The sequence below is a fragment of the Branchiostoma floridae genome, chromosome 1 (genome assembly GCF_000003815.2).
Source record: "Branchiostoma floridae strain S238N-H82 chromosome 1, Bfl_VNyyK, whole genome shotgun sequence".
Taxonomy (NCBI): domain Eukaryota; kingdom Metazoa; phylum Chordata; class Leptocardii; order Amphioxiformes; family Branchiostomatidae; genus Branchiostoma; species Branchiostoma floridae.
The window spans coordinates 27,288,788-27,299,410 of record NC_049979.1 but is presented as its reverse complement, the minus strand read 5'-3'; the positions used below and the strand labels follow the sequence as shown (position 1 = coordinate 27,299,410).

The following is a 10,623-nucleotide window of genomic DNA, read 5'->3' as shown; positions in this document are numbered from 1 at the left end:
CCTTTTTCCCCTTTTCCTGGGGGGGAAAAATTTTTAGGGGGCCGTGAAAAACAGGGAAAAAAAACCGGCCAAAAAATATGATTTTTTTTAGGGGGGGCCCCCCCCCCCTTAAAGGAAAAAAAAAAGAAGTTCCCCTTTTCCCATTTTGGGAGGGTTTAAAAAGGCCCCCCTTTTCCCAATTTGGGAAGGGTTAAAAAACCCCCCCATTTTCCCCGGGGGGGCCCATAAAAGGGGCCCCCCCTTTCCCATTTTAAAAAGATTTTAGGGGGCCCCCCCCCCCCCCCCATCCCCCTGTGGGTAACATCATAGCAACTTTCCGTTGATCCCTACAGGTAGTTTTACCAAAGCTCCCCCTTTCCCCCTACAGGCAATTTTATAGAGCTCCCCCTCCCCCTCTCCAGGTAATTTAACAGTTACGGTAGCCCCCCCCCCCCCCCCCCCCCACTACAGGTAGCATCATAGCAGCTCCCCCTAAACCCTGTAGGTAGCATTACAGTAGCTCCCACCCCCCACTACAGGTAACATCATAGCAGCTCCCCCTACCCCTCTACAGGTAACATTACATGTACATCATGTACAGTCTTGACCTGACATGAACAAAACCGGATGTTGGACCGGTTAGAAAATAAATACCGGCACTACAGCGGTAGGCATTCAGATGTTTTGAGGCTTATTGGTTCAAGAAGAATATGACCCACAAAGAGAATTTAACCAGTACAGGATGGAAAGCTCAAGCTGCAATACCATATAACCATCTGAGATGTGTATTCTGCATTCTTTCCATTCTCTGCAAATGGCTTTGTGTGTAACGTTACTAACAGTTCTGATGAATATTTGTTGATAATCAACATGCATAATACATTTCCTGTCTTGGCGGTGTGTGGTGCCGTTATTGGGTGATCGCATGTTGCATTGTCACAGTAGAACTATTTTTGGAGAAGCCTTAGAGGCTACCATGGCAACCAGCAACAAACTAACACCTCCTCTAGATTGTTCTTAATCCTCTTTTGTCTATCATTTCTTAATGTGTATGTGTATAATTATAATTGTACATATAATTACCAAATATGTTGAATTGCACCATATCATATATAATTGCAAAGTTAACTAAATGTTCTCACCTTGTCTCACCCAAATGTTCTTACCTTGTCTCACCTGAATTTTTCACCTCGTCTCACCCAAATATTCTCACCTTGTCTCACCTGAATGTTCTTACCCTGCCTCACCCAAATGTTCTCACCTTGTCTCACCCAAATGTTCTCACCTTGTCTCACCCAAATGTTCTCACCTTGTCTCACCCAAATGTTTTCACCTTGTCTCACCCAAATGTTCTCACCTTGTCTCACCCAAATGTTTTCACCTTGTCTCACCCAAATGTTCTCACCTTGTCTCACCCAAATGTTTTCACCTTGTCTCACCTGAATTTTTCACCTCATCTCACCCAAATGTTCTCACCTTGTCTCACCTGAATGTTCTTACCCTGCCTCACCCAAATGTTCTCACCTTGTCTCACCCAAATGTTCTCACCTTGTCTCACCCAAATGTTCTCACCTTGTCTCACTTGAATGTTCTTACCCTGCCTCACCCAAATGTTCTCACCTTGTCTCACCCAAATGTTCTCACCTTGTCTCACCTGAATGTCCTTACCTTGTCTCACCCAGATGTTCTCACCTTGTCTCACCTGAATGTTCTTACCATGCCTCACCCAAATGTTCTCACCTTGTCTCACCTGAATGTCCTTACCTTGTCTCACCCAGATGTTCTCACCTTGTCTCACCTGAATGTTCTTACCATGCCTCACCCAAATGTTCTCACCTGTCTCTCCTGAATTTCTTACCTTGTCTCACCTGGATGTCCTTATTTGTCTCACCAGAATTCCTTACCTCTTCTTACCCAAATTGTCTTACCTTGTCTCATCCAAATGTTCTTACCTTTTCTTACCTGAAACCTGAATGGTGTTACCTTGTCTTACCTAATCCTGAATGTTCTCACCTTGTCTCACCTGAATGTTCTTACCCTGCCTCACCCAAATGTTCTCACCTTGTCTCATCCAAATGTTCTCACCTTGTCTCACCTGAATGTTCTTACCCTGCCTCACCCAAATGTTCTCACCTTGTCTCTCCTGAATGTTCTCACCTTGTCTCACCTGGATGTTCTTACCTTGTCTCACCTGAATGCCTCACATGTAAATTGTCTCACACAAATATTTTTACCTTGTCTCACCAGAAGGAACTTGGTCGTACATACATGTACCTTTTCTGACCGCTTAACAACACAGTAACAGACTTGTTCTACCTGTGCCCTTTCCCGTTCTCAGAACCCTGAAGTACCTGATGGAACACCTGTCTCATGTGGCCACCTTCAGCGACAGGACAGGCATGCATTCCAAGAACCTGGCTATTGTGTGGGCCCCCAACCTTCTCAGGTACATTGTTGGACACTACATTAGAACCTGGCTGTTGTCTGGGCCCGCAAATAGCCTGTTAGAGTCTGTTGAATGATATGTACACATGTAACATAGCTTCCAAGACAACTAGAGAGAGGTTTCCCCGAATGTACAGTGTAAGAAAGTAAAAACTATTGTTATGTGTCATTCTGACTTTGTAAAATAATAATGCAAGGGAGGAAGATAGAGAAGAGGCTATGGAAGAGGTAGAGGATATCATTGAATGGCCTGGCTTGACATTAGAAAGAACAGAAAACAGAGAAGGGTCCCATGTTCAAGGAGGTGCCACAAGCACGTTGAGAGGGGGAATGGCTATCAACCCCTGCCTGTAAAAAAAAGAACCCTTGCAACAGAAACAGCAAGGAAACTTGCTGTCCTTTGTGACACTAGACACCGCAAGGTTTACAACACCAACATAGATGATATAATGAAAATAAATGATTTAAAAAAAGAATTTCCATGTCTGCCATTCCACAGGTCAAAGGAGATCGAGTCTGGAGCAGCAGCACTGATGGAGATCCGTGTCCAGTCTGTGGTGATCGAGTTCCTGATTCACCACGTGGACCTGCTCTTCAGCAACAAGCTGGCGGGGACACTGCTGGGGGCACCCTCTGAAGGTCAGCACAACTTCAAGGTCGTTTCTCACTGAAGCTGTGTCATGTTGGCGGCCACGCTGCGGCCGAACAATTTGACAGACTTAATTTTATCTATAGAAAACTAATCTTTTTATGCCGTGTGTGTTGTTGTCTACTGTAGTTATTCATGTACGTTTGCATGATATTTCCATTATGCACACATCAAAGTCAAGGGGAAATAAAGTCAATTTTGAACGTACTGCCGCAGGGCTTTAGCCAGCTCGAAACTTTTTTCCGTCAGCCAATTCCAATTGTCGCGAAAACCGCGAAAATTGATTAGAAGGACTGAACTGAGACCTTGAAAAACGGGTTTTAATGAGATTATCGTATGCGAAAGGGCGCCGACACACATTGTCAACAATCATAACAATAGCAAAACAAACAGTGTGTGGCTTTTACGGCCGTGGACGGCGTCCCCAAGCCGCCTGTAGCTTCCAACCAAGGATTTTTGTCCATCAAGGTTGACGGATTGGTTTGAAAATTTTTCCGTCAGACGCAGCAAATTTCCGTCAATTGACGGAAAAACGGACGCTGGCTAGAGCCCTGTACTGCCGGCACCAAACGTACCACAGTCAAGTGAGGTTCTCCCTTCAGACAACCATGATGGACTTGTTTGCAGACAATTCAATCTCTACAACTGGATAAGATACAGGGATTAGTTCTAAACATTTTTGGTGGTATCCATCACTTCTTCACATCCGGAAGTAATCTCCATATCCCTCATCCAGTTGTAGATGTACTGATGCCCTGCAGTGCAGTGCCACCTAGCAGTGAGAACTAGGACTGCAGTCTCAATTCAGTACTGCCTATAGCAGTGTGAAGTATCTCCAGCATTGAAGACTAGTAGAAGGACCTCTGAACTGTAACTAATTTTTTTTTCTTTGTAGAAAGAGAAGCCTAATGTAATTGTTGTTGTTTTGTTGCTGTAGATGCACTGAAGCCAGCTCGGCGGCCCAAGTCGCTGGTACTGTCCACCCCCACCAAGCTGCTGTCCCTGGAGGAGGCCCAGGCCCGCACCACCACAGGCTCCCTCCCCTCCCAGGGGTTCATCGAGGTGGGAGGGGGGCCAGCCAACCTGCCGCAGTACCACGCTATCATCGACCTCCCTGAGGGGTAGGTTCTTTCATGCTGTTGTCACCCCCCTCCCACCTACCCCCACAAACACGCACACACACATTCTTCTACATGTCACCTCACCCAACACTATTGCTCTATCTGCGATTATTTTTTCTCCACTTTCTCCTCTTTCCAGTGATGGTACATGCTCGTTTTGGTTCAACAGATTTTCTCATGACTGTATATTTTTCATAGATGATTGTGTATTTACTTTAAGAGACTGCAGGCCAGGGTTCTCACTAGTGCAGTTGAGCATAGGGGGCCCCTATGCTGTGATTTGTATCCCCTATGCTGTGATTTGGGCTCCTATGCTGTGTTTCAATCAGTGTAGGGTTTTCTTCTGAGTATTATTTTGTAAATAAGGCAAAGAAAATTGGCTTCATTTGATAAAATTTGGCTATCAAAATGTAGGAAATAGTGTTTCTGATTGTTGTGAATTTAGATATTTTTAGAGAGAGACCCTCCTATGCTACTCATACTACTTACCAAAATGCCACCTATGCTGTGAAAAAATATTGGTGAGAACCCTGTACTTCACTGTGTAACTCAATGTCTCATCTCTGCCTCTCTCTCCTTCTATTTGGTTCCCCCTGTCGTGTGCTGTCGTGTGTAGTTTTCTCTCAAGGTCTCGCGACTTGCCAGCCTACTCTCGTAGGTGGTCCCTGTCTCTCCCAACAAAGTACAACACCATTCTGGGGATATGGGGTAGAAACAAAGAGTAAGCCTGACCTGTGTCTTCTTAGCTGGCTTGCCCATTTGGACCCTCCTAATGCACAAGGAAAACAAAACAAGCACATGCTGTCTGCATGTTCAAACTGCTTGCTTAGAGAATGTTTCCCTAATATCGACTAAACTAGTTTGGAGAATTGTGTAGCAGCTGATGATGAATGCATGAGGCCTTACTAACACCTAGAGTGATTGATTTGTTCTTAGTGCTTGTATCCGGTAAATGCACATCCATGTTGTCTGGGTAACAGTATCAGATTTTGGAAATGGTAGACTAAGTAGTAGAGATTGTACATACAATCAAGGTCTTCTTACCAATCCCCCCAATGTTTTGCTAGTCCAATCTGGCACCTTCCACAAGATTAAAAGAATGATGAAAGACTGCGTCAGTGTAGCTTGCACTGTGACAAGGAGAATGCCGTTCCAAATGTGAAAGAGTTTGCATCCCTTGGCCGTGTACAAGAACTGTAATCCTATGATGATTTACTAAAAGATGAGACCGTTCATTGATTTTCACTGTGAACCTTTGCTATATTTTCTTTTGTTCAGTCGCAGGAGGACAAACTCAGACAAGTACAACAAGAGTAAGAAATCGCCCCGTGGTTGGAGGTCCATCTTTGCGAAGGAGACCAAGGAGAAGGCCGTGACCGACGGCACAAAACGGAAGATCGAGATCGAGAGGGTGGTCCCCCCTGAGTCCAGACTGTTCCCGGGGCAGACTGACAGGGCCGGGCTGTCCCCGTGCCGTAGCGAGGAGTCTATTCCGTTCGCTCTGGGCAGCATGGCGAGGGAGGAGGCACCTGAGCCTAAAAGTAAGATTGCAATTAAAACTCGTGTCAGTTTACAAAATACACAGTGACAAGCTTATTCTGTCCATCCAACACCATATAATGTATGATCTTCGTCACCTTCAGAAAATGGGATATGTTTTTGTGTGTATCTGTGAACAGAAGAGTGTTTTTTTAGATATTTTGATCAGCCAATTGAAGGAGCTTTTGAAATCATTGAAACACTTTTTGATATTATGTCACTCATGGTAGAATGTGTAGAGGCAGTAGTTGAGGTAGTAAATTGTATATTTCATCATCATCATCAAAGTACATCCGGTTACACCGGTGAAGTGCAGTCTGAAGTACAATTTTTCCAGTATGATCTGACCTTCATGGCAGACACTTAACTATTCCCTTACAGTCCAATGTCTCTTTCTATCATTGTCTTTAAGGTTATGTATTGTCCATACATTATATATGTCATGTATTTAAGGGTCATAAATCTGTTCTTTTTCTGTCCCGTCCAGGTCTGCAGCCTGTGCGCAAGCCTGTCCTCCCTGTGTCCACCAGCTCCTCCAGTAATGGCATGCCCCCCTCCCCAGACTACCTGAAGAAAGCCACTTCACACGATTCCTTCTTCGACCTGCCTCCAGCCACACTGGCCCCCACCTCCAGCCCAGAGGAGGAGGAGGAGAACCCTGATATGAGACCTGACAGGAACCCAGATGTGAGACCTGAAGGGAACCCTGATATGAGACCTGCTGAATACACCCCAACACCTGTACCGAGAACCAGGAGCCACACTCTCCCCTCCTCCCTGGAGATGGACTATTCCAAGGGCCCAGCAGTCTCCCCTCAGAGTCCTCCCTTCATCGATGTCAGCCCAGACTGTTTCCTCCCGTCCGAGCCACAGCACAGCAGTCCATACTTGGGACACCAGCATCCTGCCAGGCAGGAAGACATCAAAGCGGTGAAACTCAGGCACCCCTCTGCTCCCATCTCAATAGCTCGGCCCAGAGACAGAGACTCGCAGTCGCTAACAAACTACCCTGTGTCAAGGTCACTTTCTCCAGTCCGAGAAGTAAAGCCCATTAGTGTGACGCCACCCGGTACCGAGTTTGTCCCCCCGAAGATGCTGAGAAGTGTAAGTGACTGCCATGCCCAGCTCCTCAGCAGCCCAAGAAGGCAGTCCTTTCGAAAATCCTTCACAGAGGGCCTCCCGGAAAACCACAAGACAAGCGGCCAGGAGGCTGAATCGGACACAAATGCTTTCCACCCTGGAAGAGCTGTCCCATCACAGGGTTCCAATTTTTCCAATTCTATGACCAGACAGAAAGAGGAGTTTAGGAAAATTCCTCTGTCGGCGTTCAACACCAATTCCAATGCCTCCTCCTCCATGAGACATTCGTACACCACTGCCCACAGACCAGAGACTGATCACAGCAACATTGTGTATGTGGAGGGGCGCTTCTACCAGGTTCATGGACGGAGTGTCAGCATGCCTGCACCAGTGTGTCAAACTTCGTTACCTACATTTGCACATAGGGAAGGTGAGAGGCACCCTCCCCCTGTACCCCACCGCCCGTCCCACACAGACACTTCTGCGCAAGCCCCTCTCTACCCCAGGCCCCACCCGCAGTATCCTGCCGACACCGCCAATTACCCCAGGTCCCACCAGCAGTATCCTGCCGACGGCGCCAATTACCCCAGGCCGCACCACCTAGCCCAATCTGCTAACTATGAAAACCTGTTGAGTGGCAGGCCAGAGTCAGACCCAAGGACTTCTGCACAGAGTGACAGACATGCTGTCCTGTCAACCTATGATAACCTGGATTGGTGCTCTGTTACCATGCAGCAGGATGATGGTGGTGTTTATGGTCAGCACATGGGAGAGGGTCGTGTCTATGGTCGGCACACGTCTGATGGTGGTGTCTACGGTCGTGATGGCCCCTATACTGGAGCAGAGAGTGAAGCCAGCACTCCTCAAACGCTCACGCCTACAAACTGATGCAGCCCTGTAAAGCAACGTCTTCAGTTGGGTTGGACTGACGACCACTTTCTTAGTATCAAAGGAAACATATAGCAATTCTTGTATAGCAACGCTTTTGAGCAAGTGTAGAAGACCAGCTGTGGTTTTTGTTATGTAAAAGAGATTCATTCTTTACAGCCCAGGGCATTTCAATTTTGATTGTCCTGGCTGCCTTTTGGTGACACTATACTTTTATTACCTGTTGTGCTTTATTTTTTACATTCAGTGAGCAAAGAAATTGTTTAGCCAGTAGCATGTAGGGTCAAGCTTTGGAGCTCATTTAAGAAGGCAGCCTTTTGTAGAAACAAGGGAAGGCAAACCGTATATAGCTGAAGTGTAGCAAACATTATGTCCTCGTCACGTACAGTGTAATGATCCATTCCTCAAGTAAAGTTGTAAATAATAAAAGCCTGATATGAAGACAAACGTCTTCACCATTTGTGGAGAAGAAAATTCTGTGGAAACATCTACAAAGTAGTGCGAAGTAAGTGCATGTCAAGAAGAAAAATCTTCTTTCTTTCATGAGAATTCAAGAAAAGTTGACGATGAAGTTTTCTTGATGATATGTAGTGGAACACTTTGGTCATTGGTGACAAGTCTTTTTTTTCCATGACCCGAGAAAATTTTGATACTGAGCATTATGAAAATGTTTGAATAACTCTACTACAAGAATTGTACATAAGGGTTGAGAGTAAATATTATGTACATTATGAATCTTTGTTGCAGCGATGTGGAATGCCTGTGAGCAACACAAAGTGAGAAAGTATTTGTGATGTATTAGTAGGGACACTGCTGTAGGATGTCCCTATCCTGGACATGGGGCAATGTGTATTCTCCAAGTAGAAGTTTAGGTCAGTGGGATACTGTAAATGCAGAAAATTTCGCGGTGGTTTAACGTTCGTGGTTTTCGGGGTGGCCACTTCACCGCGAACTTAAAGCCACCACGAAAATTTTTCTATGGCAGTAAGAGACTACTGTAGACAGTGCATGGTGCTACCGTCAACTTAAAACCACCGCGAAAAGTCCTTCTTCGCGCTACCGCAAAATTAAATCCCTGCAAACTTAAATACATTTACAGTATTAGGGGCTGGGACCGAGGCTGCATTGGGGCATCACTGCCTCCGAATGTCCATAATCCCATGCAAGAAAACAATAATTTAATGCTACGTAGGAAGAGGCACCACCACCGAATTTGTAAAGGATAGCCCCGCACTGGTGCATATTGTTGCAGAATAAAGCGAGGAAGCCGTAAGAAAACCCGGTCACTTCTCCCCCCCCTCAACCAAAACCTCTGCTTGGAGAATAGGCAAAGTGTGCCTGCTAATATACATGTATATGGTAGGTGCTGGGCTCTTCAGAAGAGTGTTATGATTTTTTAAATCCTTTTCATATTAGACAAAATAAGTGTAATATTTAATTTCGCTTTTATTTCAACAAGCAAGCAAGCCTGCAGGTTTGCGTGTGTGTACATGTACATGGTCTCTAGTACAATAGCACAAAATACGTTATAGAATTTATGACACAACTTATTACATGAACCTCATGTCATAATGAAGGACTACATTGCTTGTGCACACCTCAAGAAAATAGAACAGCTTCTTTTTAGTCCTGAACACAAAATAGAGGAGTAATTAAAGTAGAATTTCAAATGAAGGCGTATTGAATACAGTAGTCATCGTTTCCACACATTGTCTACAGATTTGTAACTGGTTCATGCTCTCTGTGTTTATTTATAATTATGCGTTTCATGCATTGTGTTTATTTGATTCATGTTTAACCAAAAGGCTGCAGTAACAATACCATTGAAGAAGATTTAATTTTTTTGTTCTGCGTAGCATTAGCTGAATAACAAGTTCAAGGCCATTTTGATTTGATTATATGGATGGCATTCTCTGGGAACTCTTAAACTGATGTGAGCGTGTGAAGAAAAGAAAAAAGATTGGCAAAAAAAGTTGCCTTCATTATGAAATGAAAGTGGTTGAACAAATGACTTACAGTTTAGTATGTTATGCCAAACAGTAGATTGTTTACTTTTGTACTTTTACGCCATTTTCTTTGACTTTGGAATTGGAATTGGGATTCTTTAACTTTGAAATTGGCATTCTACTCTGTTTTCCAATATTTTTTGTGTGCAATTTATGACATACATATTGTGCTTCTACTTTGTACGATTTTAATTATGGTTGAAAACCTTTGTTTTTGGAAATGAACAAACATTGATAAACACGTAGATGTCATCCATATAAATAATCAAGTCAACATGGCCTAATATGAAGTAACAGATCAGTGTTGTGATAGCTGCACGCTTCATCAAACGGTGACAGGAATTCACTCTGAAAGTTTCTCACATTAACGTTGTACTCTTCCACGAGAAAACAAATAAGCAATGACATTTTGTACCTTTCTTCCCAAGTCAGACTGTGCCAACAATCAGCTCGAGAATCGATAACCGTTCTTCATTCGTCTGAACGTTTCTATAAGGAACGACCCATTGTAAGTACATGTAGAGTCTTCTTGTGTGCAGAAATTACATACCATGCCCAAATCTCTGGTGTTATGTGTGATGATTGTCTCCCATTTTTAAGAAATGTACCTTTTTGTAGTTGCCTACTGCTATGTTTGATTAGATTGAATGGATGATAGAACATCTAAACTATCTTCAGGTGGGTTGAATTTGGTATCCTTTGAAAAGTCCATTGGTATGTAATTGTAAGCCGCAAATAGCATTAAAAGATTGTCCTTTGTTGCCGAGAAATTCCCCGCTAAGGCCCCCTTTCCACTAGACGGCGATCGCGCTGCGCTCTCACTGCGACCTAAATAGGATATGTGTAACCTTCGCTTTCACGCTGGGTATATCATACAAAATGTAAAAGTTTAACTGATAAGACAACAAAACACGCA

The 10,623-nt window shown here is 44.3% G+C and overlaps 1 protein-coding gene across 1 annotated transcript in view; it reads left to right on the top strand.

Annotated features, from left to right (window-relative positions):
• LOC118418901 (rho GTPase-activating protein 32-like) overlaps positions 1-8,295 on the top strand; it is a gene marked incomplete in the record, with an annotated part of 37,045 nt that extends 28,750 nt beyond the window's left edge. Inside the window, 6 exon segments of the mRNA XM_035825026.1 lie at positions 2,318-2,425; positions 2,924-3,063; positions 4,011-4,194; positions 4,811-4,915; positions 5,473-5,735; positions 6,221-8,295. Of these exon segments, the coding sequence (XP_035680919.1) occupies positions 2,318-2,425; positions 2,924-3,063; positions 4,011-4,194; positions 4,811-4,915; positions 5,473-5,735; positions 6,221-7,701 (2,281 nt within the window).
• Positions 8,296-10,623: the final 2,328 nt, after the last annotated feature.